Here is a 16,142-nt window from a genome sequence, read left to right as displayed (position 1 = left end):
TCTATATTTGCCAGCTCACTGTTAGCGGCATTTGTATACGATCGCCTTAGTGTTAATTGAAAACCAACATCAGTGCTGCCCTGCAGTGTTGATATTGCAACACATATTGATCCGATCTTGCATTTACTAGCAAAGGATTGTCAAGTCTGAGCGTTCTTCGGTTCCGTATGCAGCGTGTTGCAATGTCTGAATGAACGTTACATTTTCTAGAGTTGTCCTGAAATTGGACGAATTCGCCGTTTTCTAAGAAAGGTTCCAAAAGTCTAGTGTGTGTTACATATTTCTGTCGACGGAAAACATTTGGGCTTGAAATGAGTCGGTTTTCCATCCAGCCACAGGTCGTGGTCATTTTGACATTTTATGATGTCAAGCCCAAATATTTTGCGACTACAGTGTAAAGTAAATAAAGGAACCGCGTTTGAACTGTTTGCACAAAGCTGATGTCATGTTTCTTGCTGTTTGATGTTTTTTTTTTTTTTTTAAGTATTTGTGTAGAATGTCTAGAATCGTATCTAAATGTCAGTTATGACAAGTCATGCTTTAGTCTTACTGTCATACTTACAATATTTAATCCAATAAACTTTGTTGCTGGGTGACATTTATTGGAAAAGTGTGCCAACATTTTTTTTTTTTGGGCTGGTCGGATGCAATTCAGTCAGAAATAGCACAATAAATAAAAACAGCATTATAAAAATGAAACACAGGCACGTTTACAAATTATTTTCTCTGGGGTCAAATTAAGGTTGACCGTCAAAAGGCACATATGAGACATTCACTGTCCAAATGTGATCGGAAACATTCATTGTGCTATTATTGTAACGTCGCCCCATAACAGAGAAATCACATTTGTTGTGCAAATTCACCAGAAAAAAAAAAAAAAAAAAAAAAAAACACATGAAATTTGAAATGAAATTGTTCACACAATCACAGACTGCTACTCACTTGATCACTGTTTACAGTCAAATATAAATTAGTCATTAGTTATAAATCAATGGTTTTATTTATCGATTTAGTATTGATCAACGTGTAAAATTAGAGCTGTCAAAATTAACAGATTAATCGACAGGTAAACGATGACCAAATTAATCGACGACTATTCTAATAATCGAGTAATCATTTGCATTTCGTCTTTTTTTTAAAATGTATTTAACATGGCCCATATCCTCGAATTTCAGAACATCAACAGTAATTGTTCACCGATTTCTGTAGTCTTTCATGAAAGAAGACTGGTTATCTTCTATGTATAATCAAAATAAGACATTTGCAAACATCAGTTTTTACTTTGGAAAACAATGACCGAAACGGTAACATAGTACAACATCAACCCCCCCCCCCCCAACTACTTTTTTTTTTTTTTTTTAAATCACTATACGAATACAAAGTACAAAATGAACACCAATCAATCACTGGTCAATAAACAGTATTCAGGGAGGAAAATGCTTTTGTAATACACATTAATGCAAAATTAAAATGAATCAGATTAGTCGATTAATCGATTGAATAAAATCGATGGATTGATAGAATCTAAAAATATTCGTCAGTGAAAGCACGAGTGAAAATGTTTTGTAGAATACACACCCTGGAATTGGAATTTTTATTTATTTATTTAAAAAAAAAAAGTGTTATTCACGGGATTTTACAATAGTGATATTCCGGTTCACTAGTGTTGTCAAACGGCATCTTCATCCACCGTCTGTGGACGTACAAGACAACAAGACAACACCCCCTGCCTGGTCAAAACTTGAGGTATGCCGGTACAGAGTAGTTAAATAAGAGGAAGTCCATGCGGAAGAGGTTGTACAGCTTCTTCTGATAGAAGGGGCTGATGTTGCGGAAGAACTGAGCCGTCATGTCTCCCGTAGTCCTGGCGCTCTTGGACGAGGCGGGAAAACTGACCTGGTCCTCCACCCCGGCCAGCCGCAGCACGTAGTTGGAGTCCTGCTCCAGCGTCTCGTATTTGCCCACCACGTCGTAATGGATGAGGCACGGGTGGCACAGCGAGTGCACCCGCTCCCAGTGCTCGTTGAAGGGTTCCTCAACGGGGGTGGCCGGGTCCACCAGGTAATACACAAACTCCTCGAAGGAGACATCCTGGCCTTTCTCCAGAGCTTCTGGCTGCGGGTCGGGCCGGTGCCGGCGCACGATCTTGGTGCCGTATCGTTTATGGAAAGCCGTGTTGTAGCTTCGTGTGAATTTGTTGCGGTAAGCCGACACCAGCCGCTCGAACGGCTCGCGGACAAACAGGAACTTCAAGTAGGAGCGCAAGCGCTGGTTGATCTGGGACGGGGAGTACTCAGACAAGGTGCGCAGGTTTCCGGAGACGTGGGCCTCATTCGCCGGGATGCTCAACGGGTCTCGGTGGGATCCGGCGGCGCCAGTCAGGACCATGAGAACTCGCTTCCAGTTGGTGCAGGCCACTTTCGGGACGTAGCAGTACAGCAAGCCGTGCTGGTCGTCCACAATAACATGTTTGAGGTCTTCCGGGATTAGGACTCGACGTTTACGGGTGTAGGAGCGACAGGCTTCTTCTAAAAACTCCCGGCGGCCTTGATGGATTGCCTGCACTGCTGACTCCGCCTACAAAATGGAGGAACAGCGGTTACGAACCGGAACCTTTCATTTGGAAGTTGATGGACTAAAACGGGCACAGACTTGATTGCTGATCAGCTAATCGACTAACTGCTTGGACGCAGGATCGCGTCTACAAAATGGGCAAAATCACAAGTGGGCGTTCCGTCAGTCTGCGATTGGCTGGCAACCAGTTCAGGGTGTACCCCGCCTACTGCCCCGAAGCCAGCTGGGATAGGCTCCAGCGACCCTTGTGAGGACAAGCGGTTAAGAAGATGGATGGACGGATGGACGGATGGACGGATGGCATTCCGTCAGTCATTTCACTGAGGACTGTATGCAGGCAGCAGTTAAGTACTCAGTTGGTGTATTTTACGTTAGGCATGTTTTGGGACAGCTAAAGCCCGAACCCCACTCAGGGGTGAGCATTTGTGACTAATTTAGGTCTGGGTTCGTTCTCTAAAAAGTCTTAGGGCGTACTCACACTAGGGCCATTTCTTCCGTACCGTACTGAAGCCTGATTTGCCCCAACCCCCCCCCCCCCCCCCCACACCTGTTCCCCCTCCGGCCTGCACTCACTCTACTCGAACCCAACCGTGCCCGGGCCCAGTTGCCTCCGAGATATACGTCATGACGTCGCACAGTCGTGCCGCCCAAATACGTACGTCCAACCGTACCGTTCTCTGGCCTACCTCTCCCAATCGTGCCTAACCGGGGATCCGAACCGGACTCTGGCGCGGATCGTTTGCGCTCACACAGCCTATTGAACCCGGACTTTAGCAGCAAGCGTGCTCGGGCACGGGGCAACTTTTTAAAGAATCTTTAAACCCGTCGTCCCCGACAGGAAAATATGCGCGATTTTCAAATCATGGTAACTTCTGAAGCGTTTGTGCTAGCAACGTAATTCCGACGGCTTCTGAGAGCAGAGAAGCGGAACTTTACGTCAATGTCACATATATATTACGGTAGCTGGCAGATTGTCACGTGTGGGGGAGGGGGAAATGGTGCGTCACAGGTGAGAGTGACGCAGGAGGCAGGAAATGACGCATGTTTTTCAAATCACCGTAAATCCGGAAGCGTTAGCGCTAGCAACGGAATTCCAAGGGATTCAGAAAGCAGAGGAATTTAGATGTTTCTGGGGTTGGTGAAGGACTCTGGTTGGTGGCCTGGTGGGTGGTGTCTGGTCGGTGCTGGATTTCAACTTTCCTTTCTTTGGTCCTTCCTCGGGTCTCCTGACGGCCTCACGACTCTGGCTGGAAGTGTTCGGTTTAGGTGAACGGTATGGGATTTTTTTTTTTAAATAGGTTTTAGGTGAACTAATGAATACACACACACGCACACCCACATACAAAAAAAAAAAAAAAAAAAAAAAAGGAGAGCAATGATGATGACATGTCAAATCGGTAAAATTACAGAATGAACAATAATGAGCTCTCCAGAAAAAAAGAAAAAGAAAAAAAAGAAAGCGGAGGAGCGGAGCTTTACGTCGAGAGAGAGAGAGAAAAAAAAGAGGACTTCTATAAAGGGCTAAACATCTAAACAGCTCAAATCTTTCTGAACAATCTCTTTCTGAAAAACGTATCCTCAAAGGGATGGTCTTAGATTGTGCTCGTGTTTGATCTTGTTCAGTTCCGAGCACGCAGAAGAACAAATTCAAGAGAGAGAAAAAAAAAAGGCAACCCTTCAAGTTAATAAAGTTTGCTGAAGATGGATTGATATACGTTTTTCCTCCGCGCAAGATAACTCGAAACAGCTTCAAGATGTTCTCACGAATGTCGGGCCTGCTGCAGGGGATTCGAATTTAGATTCCGCACACAAGCCGTGTATCGATCTGTGGCCAATTATCTGCGACTGTAGGATGAAACGCGACCAAAAGTGTCTGATTAAATTTCTCAGCTCAGCAACAAAGACAAACAGAGGGAAAAAAAAGATAACATATTCCGTGCGGGGAAACGGCGTCCTATGGAAGTCACTGCTGGATGGCGTCCATGTTTCTTTTTTTCCCATTCGATCTACAGATCTCTCCAGACGGCTCAATTCATCACTTCTTTAGATTGCGGAGATTCCAAAAGTGCGCTCATTCGTTTTTTCATCTTAACGGTTTGTTTCGAAGCATCTTCTTCTTTACGTTAATTTCAAATACATCGACCGAGATGACCACAACGTATCCTCCGACTGTTAACACGCTGTGGGTGCGCCGTACAAAATCGTAAAGAAAACAACTGGTTCCAATAAAATAGTCATGTCAAAAGAAAATTGGCAATGCTTTTATATGACACTGAACATGAGACTAAAACATAAATCTTGCTTCAGTACCTCAGTAATACAAAACAAATATTCCCTGCCGGCAAGAGTACGCATTCTATACGGAACATCCAAAAGTCAAATACTCCTCCTGCGCTTTTTTTTCTGTCTTTTGCAGTTTAATCCCCCAGTAAAGCCGCTGAGTTCTTCATTGTCTGCAGCTTGACGCTGCCAAGGCAAACACATCAATAAATGTCACTGCGTTAATTCAGCAAAGATGTTCAACCTTTTTTTTTTCTTCTTCCAGAAACAGAAGTAGAAAAAGCGTCAGTGATTGGCATGAAAAAACACGACCACAACTAAGACGCCGGGGAGATCGCGACAGTCTTGCGCATCAATCACGATCCTCATGCAGTCAGGTGAAACTAAAGTCAACTTTAAGACCCGTATTTTAAAACATCAATTTGCATATTGGCTCATATTCAAAGTTAAATCAGTATGCTAAGCACATGGAAGTCAAATGTAAAAATGTTGCTTTAGCAGAATGTAACACATTCTAATTGGCAAGAAAATATCGAGAAACCATTCTTAACTCATTCACTCGCAGCCATTTTCACAGAAGCAATCCCCTTCGCTCCCAGCTGTTTTACTGGATTTGGACTGATTTTGCCAGGCCCACAGAATACTGTGTTCTATTGCTTTAAAAATGGAACCTAAGTTTCATCGTTAATCACAAAACTGTTCAAAACAGTGGGGGGAAAGAGCTTTTTTGCAACATGGCCCTGGTTGATCTCTCTTTTTTTTTTTCTTAATAACTACCATTGCTTCAAGCATTCTCTTCAGTTCTGAGGCTGCATCAAAGCCTTCTGTATGCATTCACTCGCAGCCATTTTCACTGAAGCAATCCCCTTCGCTCCCAACTGTTTTACTGGATTTGAACTGATTTTGCCAGTCCCACAGAATATTGTGTTCTATTGCTTTAAAAATGGAACCTACCAAGAGAAAGATTAGGGTCTCTTCTTTCATCAGGAAGAAAAAGTATATTTGTATCCGTTTCCGTTTTGCAGCAATTAGCATTCGAATATAGCGAAGTTTCATCGTTAATCACAAAACTGTTCAAAACAGTGGGAGAAAGAGCTTTTTTGCAACATGGCCCTGGTTGATCTCGTTTTTGTTGTTGTTGTAATAACTACCATTGCTTCAAGCATTCTCTTCAGTTCTGAGGCTGCATCAAAGCCTTCTGTATGCAGTAATCCTAAACACTTTCCAGCCCAACACAATGGAATTTCACCGGGAGCAATTACAACAGCAACTTCTCCGTATATGAGGCCTAACTGTAACTACTTTCCAGCTCATAAAATAGTGGCTATAAAAATGTTGTCACACAAGGATGGAGTCGGTGAAATGCAAGTACGGCTTGCTTCCTAATCCAGGGAGGGATTTTGTTAGGAATGATTTCGCTTGTATTTATTGCATCAAAAAAAGGACACTTGAGCCTTGAGCAACTGGACCCACTGAGGGACCACTGGATGTTCTGGGCGGGAAATGCTTCCAATTAGTGGAGGAAGCCAACTCTCCCTGAAGAGCTGCATGTCCTTGAGCAAACACATTGGCAGATACAGGAGGACTCATATTTAAAACGCAAAACTCGCACTGTGAAGGCCAACAATTCTGGGTTGAATTAAAAAAACAACAGAAAAAAGCAAAGAAGAAAAAAGGAAGGACAATATTAACTCAACACCAGGCAAGTGCATAGACTTGTGTGTTCAAGTAAAAAAATAAATAAATAATAATAATTATATATATATACACACACATATATATATATATATATATATATATATATATATATATATATATATATATATATACAGATTTTTTTTTTTCAAAAGTCAAATGTAAAAGTTTAGCTTTAGCAGAATGTAACACATTCTAATTGGCAAGAAAATATCGAGAAACTCATTCACTCGCAGCCATTTTCACTGAAGCAATCCCCTTCGCTCCAAGCCGTTTTACTGGATTTGGACTGATTTTGCCAGGCCCACAGAATATTGTGTTCTATTGCTTTAAAAAATGGAACCTACCAAAAGAAAGATTAGAGTCTCTTCTTTCATCAGGAAGAAAAAGGTTATTTTTATCCGTTTCCGTTTTGCAGCAATTAGCATTAGAATATAGCTAAGTTTCATCGTTAATTACAAAACTGTTCAAAACAGTGGGGGGAAAATAGACAATATTAACTCAACACCAGGCAAGTGCATAGACTTGTGTGTTCAAGTAAAAAAAAAAAATATATATATATATATATATATACAGTATATATATATATATATATATATATACACATATATATATATATATATATATATATATATATATATATATATATATAAAATTGTAATATTAAATTTTGCTATATCAATGTTGTACATAATAATGGAGTGACACTTACCTGATCCCCATCATAAAGTGTCTGCAGCGGACTCCTCCGGAGCTTTTGCCCGTTGCTTCTTTCCCCAAGTTGCTCCGAGGCTGAGGTAACATGAGGAAACAAAGTACCAGTCATTAAAATATGTGACCCAAGTGCAAAGATGGGAAAACATTTTTGATTTAAAGCATCAAGTTGGTCCACAAAAGGAAAATATGCTGATGAAGCTGTTTGGAACATTGGAAATGTAAATATAGAACACAAGAAAAAGAGATTATAACATGCTGACTCGACACCTCTAATTGAAGTCTATGGCTCATGCAATATGAATTATAACTCAAGTTTTTCAGATGGTAGGATTAGAGACTGCAAAAATGCAGATGTGAGTTTCAATATTTTTTGTATAGGATGTAGGTCTGTTTTAGCTTACAGTAAACAGTATTATGGAAAATGACTTATAATATATATAATATAATGTTGTATGCAAATAGTTGCGTCCCTGGAGTAATTACCACCCATCAAATGATTGTGAGATTAGAAAAATGTAATTTTGAAAACGTGTCTGCGAGCAAGCTGTTCTCCACTTCAGCACTCTGTTACAAAAACAGTCGGGCTAATTAACACAATAGCTCCTCCCACACCGCCTTTCTCAGCCAATGACTTGATAGCTAAGTCGCTAAGGTCCGACAGCGAAAGATGTGGCCGTCAAAGTACGATCATGTCGAAGTCGAAAGGAAAGCAGTGCTCCGGTGCTAGCACAGATTAGCATTAGCTAACAGTGTTACCAGCATTAGCTTCTGTTATTAATGTTATAATGTTAAGCTAAGTTTTCAATGCGTTGGTGGCGTATATTTGTGATGAGCCATGTTGTGCACAGAATCTAATTAAATTAGCAAATGGTGGCTACATGCTAGCTAAACAGCTATGTTACTTGTTCGAGTCGCAAATAAGCTAACAGCGTTGGCTCCTGAAATGCAGCAACTCATTGAAGAGGCATTGGTAGGCAACATTTTTTTTTTTTTTTAAGTAGAAGAAAAACACACAAATACCAAAACAGTAATTGTGAGTATGGAACTGAAAACGACACCTGCTCCAGCTTGGTAACAAGGCAATGTGACATGTGCAAAGACAGCTGCACCATGAAAACAAGCCAAAGCACTTTCCAGCAGTGCGATCGCAAATATTAATGTTCAACTGAAATTTGAAGATGACTTAACACATAGAAATATGGTCTGAGAGGAAAAATCAACGAGATGGCACAGATGAAGACAACAAAAAAACACTAAAGCAGCTTTTTTTCTTTTTTTATTTATTTAAAAAAAAAATTTTTTTTACAGTACTGTAAATCCAATGTAGAGAGCTTTGGGTGGGACTGGGCGAGTCTGAGGATGTGTGTCTCTTTCCACATCATGGTGTGATTGGGTCAGCTGAGGCTGGCTGTGGAAACAACTGGTCGAATGTTTTTCTTTGACCTAGTTTATCTGTATTCATTTCTTGTTTTAATCTCATGGAAATATACAATAAATTCAATGCCCACTTTTTTTTTTTTTTTTTTTTTTAACTCATTCACTGCCATTGACGGCTATAGACGTCCAAAAAATAATTCAAACTATTTCTAGTAGTTTAACATTTTCCCCACTTTTGTTAACAAGAGTATGAAAACCTAGGGGAAAAAAAATATTGTACATTTTAAACAGATATAAAATATGAGCTTAATTGTGAGTTAACTAGTGAAGTCATGCGATTAATAACAATTAAAAAAAATTAACCGCCTGACACAATAAAAAAAAAAAAAATTAGAGGCGTAAGGTGATTAAAAATTTTAATTGTAATTAATTGCATGACTTAACTAGTGAACCCACGATTAATCACAAATTTTATATCTGTTCTAAATGAACAATAAAAACATTTCTAGGTTTTCATACTCTTGTTAACAAAAGTGAGAATTTTTTTTAAAACTAATAGAAATAGATCAAATGAATTTTTGACGTCTATAGCCGTCGATGGCAGTGAATGAGTTAATATCAGTTATCTGCTTCTACAATCGTTGCAGTCTTATAAACACACTCTACGAGTAACACTGACAGAATGTACAGCACGATGAATCTTGGCTATGAAAAAAGTAACTGGTGTGTGTGTGTGTGTCAGGTTGTTGTCATGGCAACAGTCAGCTGAAACGTAGCTCTTGCAATGTTGTGTTTATGTGTGTTGAAAGGAAAAGACAAACGGAGGCACGGTCATGTTTGTTATCCATCTCCTTTGTGTTTGGAGATGGTGCCTGCGACTGTGCGGACGCTTTGATATTCATGCCATCGGATGGCGCGTTCCTATTGGTTGGTTGGTTTTCAGCGGCAGCGAGAGGAAGTTGAGGTGATCTCTTTATTGTTTGTACTCTGCTTAATGTCTGTCACAGTTTTGTCGATGGTCACGCAACGGTGAAATCTTTTATTTCCTGTCCAGTTGCCCGTCCCCGCCTGAGTTGGTAGAACTTCACCAAAAAAACGACGCAATGTTTCATCCGGATTTAAACAGACATCATAACCTCCTGCCGTAATATTGTTTTATTTTGAATTTGCATGTTTTTAATTTTGTCCAATTCTGGGTGCGGAATGCATTTCCCAAACACTCCAGTATACACTCTCTGCTGTTTCTGAAATCCCCCGGAACCCATCCCACCCACCCACTGTTCCACGCATCCAAAAAGCATTTCAAGGAAGGAGCATTGGTATTAGTTTAACCCCGTCTAGACCCAAACGTGTCTTTTTCCTCTGCATTCCTCTCGACCTGTTCAGAAACAGGAGCTTTGGCAATGCAAAAATATATAGAAGACGATGTGTGTTAGTCCTGTCTCGGTCATAAACGGACCTCTGTTATTTGGTCCCACGTTGAGAAGCAGCCCCCACACACCCCACCCCACCCCCCACCCCACCCCCAGCCCCTCCCTAACCTCTCTTTGGCCATTCCTGTCAAAAAAGCCCGACTGAGAGAGACACTGTACAAGGGGGAAGCCTGATGATTTGGCCCACAAATGTTTGTTTTAAGGGTGTTAGTGCAAAGGAAAAGCGCGTGGAAGGTGTCATGACTGCCTAGAATGCATGCAGATGGAAGATTAAAGTAAATTTGCATATTTAACATGTCATTTGGTGCAAATTAGTTTGGATATTTATGGGGAAGGAGGGGGGGGGGGCTTGACTGCGACCAAAATGGTTGCATATGCGACTATTTTTCAGTGTGTACGAGTAAATAAGTATTTCCTCGTATTCAGGCAACTAAATGTATGCAGAAAATTTGCATATTTAACATTTATTTACTATAGTGTTCCTCTATATTATATTTTTTAGTACTCTTAGTTTTCATGTATTTACTTAGATGCACTTTTTAGTATATGCTTTTATTCTATTTTATTATTTTTATATTTCAGTGTTTACTCACTAGGGGGCGTTTCTTCAGTTTTGCTCTGCTCAGCCTTGCCTCTGCAGCCATGCGTTGTTGTTTGAGGGGGCGGAAGGGGATTCGGTTGGTGTTTTTTGATTTTCGTTGGATTTGTTCTCTTTCTTTTTTCTTCTTTTTTTTCCCTGTGAAGCACCTTGTGTTGCTTTTAAAGTATGAAAGGTGCTCTAGAAATAAAGATTTGCTTGATTGATTGGAACTAGCTGGCTATTTATGAAAAAAATACTTGACTGCGACCAAAATGGTTGCATATGCAACCATTTTCCAGTGTGCGGGTAAATAAGTATTTCCTCTCGTCGTATTTAGGCCACTGAATGTATGCAGATGTAAGAATAGAGTAAATTTGCATATTTAACATGTCATTTGTTGCACACTAGTTGGGTATGTATGGATTTTTTTTTTTACTGTGATCAAAATGGTTGCATACGCGACCATTTTTCAGTGTAATTAAAATACAGAGCAGAAAGTGGTGTAATGTGTGTACTGCAGGTGCGCCAAATGATGCTGAAAATGCTGAGCAGTTCATTTTTATGACTTTTGTGGCCTCTCGTCAAAAAGTCATGAGGTGAGTATGCAACGGGAGTACCAGTAATACACTCGAAATCATCACATCTGTGTCTGCCATTGATGACGTATATATTCATTATCATAATTTTTTTTTTTTAAAGCACAGAAAAATATTCCAAAGACTATTTCCTCTTTAATCCTCTTTTCAACATGAAGTTAAGGTATATTTACGCAATGCAGCTAATCGAAAATCGGATTTACTGCTTAATGAATTTAAATCAATTGAAAGATCAAGACAGGCAGTTCATGTTTGTTTTAATACGTGACTGTTCTCTGGCAGCTTTAGGCAACACTAGAGGGTACGTTTACTTTATCGATGATGCCACAGCAGAGCAAAAGTCCGGTTTTACGAAAGCTAATAAAAATGCTTTGGTAGATTCATTTCATTATTTGGCTCATTTTCATCATCACATCAGTCTTGGCTTCGTTGACCTCACGTATGCAGATAAGGCAGCTTGACCTTTTGACTACATAGAAACCGACTTCAACATATGATGATATACATCCAACGAAAACTACAACGTTCAACGAGACCGCTTGCAACGGCCACAAAAATGTACTTCATAAGCGCAGCGTGTATCCTCTTGCTCTTGGATCTGGAACGACCGCACATAACTCTCACCCCATGTTACACATTGCACATTTTCAGAACTCCCTCTTCCCTCCAACCAGCATGGGATATATACATTTTGTTGGCACATGATATTGCAAGGCATGTCTGAATGAGGCCATTGTGTGTGTGGCCAAAGAACCTGGAAAAGGTTTGCTTCGGGCAAATCCTGCAAGCTGCCAGCTGAGGAAACAGCAGTCATCATCAACTAAGAAGAAGTTTGCTAATAAAATAGTTCCACATCTCATTTCTACATGTCATGGGGTTATATTTTTATATGCCATAAACCAAAACCATAAATACAACTGGCATGATTTATGTTTGTGTGCTTTTAATAGTTTCGCACTGCAGTGTGTATGTAGCTTCGCAAAGTTTTCATAAATTGTGACACTCTGGGTTACAATAAAGTCAAGAACACACACAAAGTCCAGCTGGCCTATTGCACAACACTGACGACGCAGATTAATTTAGTGGAAGCCCAAACATGGTTTAGAGGGGTTGTTGCCTCACAGCAAAAAACGGTGTTCTTCGGTCGGTTGCGCTGACCCTTAAATATATTTGCTGACTGCTTTTCCCTTCATGAACTCTAACCATTTACAATTTTATATAAACGACAAGTTTAATTATTATACAAAGACAAACAGCTGCCAAAACAATCGGCCCCTTAAAATGTTATAATCGAAGAAAACCAAAGTTTCTGATGCCGTGAAAGTACCCTGAATGCACCATTTTGCTTGCGTAGCATTAGCAACTAGCAATTGTGTAGCATATGTTATACTGGTTATTTTGTTGTCCCTAAGCGCCCTTTAAGCGGTTTAATGACACCCCAGTTGGAGTTAACTGTAAAACTAAACGCACGACGATAAGAATTAAATCCACTGTATATTTAAATACAAAACATGCTTCGTTTTTAAAACATCGCTAGCCTAGCGCTAATGCTAAACTGATCTGTAAAAATAATCTTTGCATCCAAAAATGCATATCGGTCAGGCCCTAATTATGACACAGGAAACTGTTGTCCTTTGGACGGACAAGACAAAACTGTGCATCAGTATTATATTAAAAGATTAAGAAAAAAAACAAATCATACTTAAAAAAGAACACTGTGCCAGCTGTGAAACATGGAGGAGTTTGCTTTGCTACATCTGACTCCGGGTGTCTTGAATGTGTGCCGTGTACAATGAAATCTCAAGACAGTCTATTGGCTATGCAGTGTCAAAGAGCAAGAGTCGTGAGTCTTGCGACAGGATAATGATCTAAAACACAGCAGCTAAAAACACCCAAGAATGGATAAAAGCAAAAACATTGGACTATTCTGAAGCCCTGACCTAAATCCAATCAACCAGCTGTGAGAAAGCACCCTTTAAACCTGAGACAAGTTAAGGGTACCATCATTTTGTCCAGTCCTGTTTCATGAGTTTGTTTAAAAAATCAAAAATCCTTTTGTCGAACCACCATTCAAAAGCAATGTCTATATTTCATCGATTCATTAAAAAAAACAAAAAAAAAACACTTTAGTTAGATAGGGGCCTACAAAATATTTATGTGACCATTTTTTTTATTATTAACACAGAAGTACCAACAATACTGTCCACATGTCTACAACTAAAGTATTTACAGTATAAATATATATATGCACATGAATACATACATAGAGCATGTACATTATATAAAAATATACATTGTCATACCTACAGGATATAAATGTAAATAAGATAAAGAGAGAGAGAGAGAGAAAGAGAGAGAGAAAGAGAGACGCTCATGCTGACGGCTTTTTTTTTTTTGTCTACTCACCTGGTTTTAGATTGGTGTTGAAATAGAAAATGACCATCACGAAGCATCCAAGACTCAAAGCAAAAAGCATTCGAATGATTTTCCTCATCCTGAGTCCTCGGGAGGAGACCGAGTTGCAGAGCAAATCCTGCCGGGGTTCATGCAAGAACGTGTTTTTGTCTACTTGATCACGGGCATCGATCCGTCTTTCTGACCTTTGCCGCTCTTCCAGTACATCCTCGCATGTCCAGTGATGAAGACGCGGACTGGGAAGCGCAGGTTGTCGGTACTGGAGCCAGAAAGCGTAAAAGGCTACAACGCGTGTTAAAGCAGGCGAGGCATTTTATTAAAAGGTGCTTTGGTCGCCCGGGTGGCTTCTTTCCAAAGGGTCCGTGCCCAGTTAACCCTTCCCTCCCCAGCCCGGATGCAGTACACGGCTGGGTTTCCTTGCACTGAAACCTTTCAAAGTAAAATGCTCTCATTCACATGGTGCGATCACATTGTGACATTGTTTGGAAAAATGCATGAGTAATATTTGATTTGGACAGGCTAGAGTCGATAGTTATCAACACAACCACTGGTTGGAGTCTAAATATTATGTTATTGCTAGTTTGGGACTGGAGCGATTTACCCGTTTCCACAAGAATCCGTTAGGTGCTTTTATTTTTGAAGCTAATTGTGTTTCCCGGTGACCCAGCGTCAACCATATGTGACATCTACACACGTGTTTGCGTTTGGCGTCAAAGTTGGAAATGATTATTTATCAAAAGGGCTGCTGTGTAAATGCCTGATAAAGCGCATTAATATACTCCTGTATTGATTGGTTTGCGTGTTAACAAGGCGTTGTGGTCCTCCAGCGCCACCTTGTGGCCTTTACTATGTAGGTTTTTTAATTTAGTTGTCAATTTGTGTTTTCATTTATTAATTTGTATTTTGGGTAGTATTTGTGTTGTGTTTGTTGTGGGTTAATTTGGTGCTTGTATTAGCATTTATTTTATTTATTTATTTTACATGCTGAGAAGTCGTACAGCTCACGTCATCACGGGTGAGTGGGAGAGGGACGTGAAGTATTCGACCGAACGCCGTGCAAGGGGAAAAAGTTTGAAATAATAAAGAAGCAGGTGAATCCTGTACTGCGTGTCGGGTCATTTTTAAGCAAGTGGACAACAGAAAACCACAGAACATTAAACCAAATTTGTATTTGTAGCTACTAAACCACTTGCAGTTGTAGAGGTACATTTGGTGCAAAAGTAACGTTCAGTTGTGTTGCAGTTGTAGTAAGAGAAACTTGTAGAAAATAAATACGTAGTCGCAGCAAAACTACCTTGTATTTGTAGAAAAGATAAGACCAAACAGACTCCAAATCAACCAATGAGCTTGAGATTCGGCAAGCCAGTGTACAGTTCTTTTTTTTTTTCTTTTTTACAAAAAATTACAGCAACAAGAACAACAAGCTCGAAATTTGCCTCTACAACTTCAAATTATATTTTGCTAACTAACTACAAATTTGTTTTCTTCAGGTAAAAGTTACTAGAGCACCAAATTTACCTCCAGAGAGCAAATTGTCACTCGATCCCGACATTGGTGAGCCAGTGCTGCTCTCTGGAGACCATGTCAGAAACGCTACCCATTGTAAAAACAAAAAAATAAAAAAATAAAATGTAGTAATAATAATAATAAATACTGAATAAAAAACATATATTTTTTTATTATTAATTACAAGGTGTATTTACTTCAACAGGCTATTAAAGTACCATAGTAAACTATTTCCAGACATCTCCATCTATAAGTCAACATCCCATCAATAATTAGCAAAATTTAATACAAAGAACTTAATTTTGAGCATCATTTTCCTCCGCATGATCAGTAGAGAAGAATGCTTGAGTCATGTCTAACATCATATTGAAAACGTCAGGTTACGCAAGTGTGGCACTCCCCGGTGACTAAACGCTGGCCAATATGATAAGGATTGTGTTGCAAATAGCAAGTCATAGTGAAACAGGGATTGCTCTTAAATGCAGTCTCGACTACACAAGTCAGCAAATTAAGTTACAAGTTCTCACAAAGTGCAGGATCTGCTCACAAGACCTGCTGTAAACCTTTTAGTGGGATGGGGAAGAATAATGCCACCATTTGAGAGCTAGAGATTATATGAGCTGTTAAAGCTATACATTTTTGACCCCCGTTCTAAATATTGCTGCAATTGCATGGATACTGTCCAGGACCTAACCAGTTCGCCCTGTTTAAATATTCTTTGTTTTGTTTTTAAGCAGGCCATTGGACATAAAAGAATAACAAACGCCATTGAATGAGCTCATAAGGCAGTGTCCACATAAAATGGGTAATAGGCTTAATAAAAGAAAGCCATCAAAGCGCGGGTGGTCATGGCAACCCATGCAGGTGACACATTGTTGTCAGATGTGAGCATTGAATGAAGGCTTCACACCAGTCCAGATGCGACTGATCACTTGTGAGGGTTGTATAGAGCACAAGGGGCGGACCTGC

At 40.0% G+C, this 16,142-nt stretch overlaps 1 protein-coding gene across 1 annotated transcript; it reads right to left on the bottom strand.

Moving 5' to 3' along the window:
• Positions 1-581: 581 nt before the first annotated feature.
• LOC144056531 (carbohydrate sulfotransferase 11-like) lies at positions 582-14,055 on the bottom strand. The gene is made up of 4 exons (XM_077573443.1): positions 13,853-14,055; positions 13,659-13,785; positions 7,262-7,341; positions 582-2,577 (listed from the first exon to the last, which is right to left on the bottom strand). Exons 1-4 carry the CDS (start codon positions 13,880-13,882, stop codon positions 1,735-1,737), a joined length of 1,080 nt encoding a protein of 359 aa, XP_077429569.1. The 5' UTR covers positions 13,883-14,055; the 3' UTR covers positions 582-1,734.
• Positions 14,056-16,142: the final 2,087 nt, after the last annotated feature.

The sequence above is a fragment of the Vanacampus margaritifer genome, chromosome 8 (genome assembly GCF_051991255.1).
Source record: "Vanacampus margaritifer isolate UIUO_Vmar chromosome 8, RoL_Vmar_1.0, whole genome shotgun sequence".
Taxonomy (NCBI): Eukaryota; Metazoa; Chordata; class Actinopteri; order Syngnathiformes; family Syngnathidae; genus Vanacampus; species Vanacampus margaritifer.
Note: the sequence above shows the minus strand (reverse complement) of the source record. Positions and strands in the feature narration are given on the sequence as shown.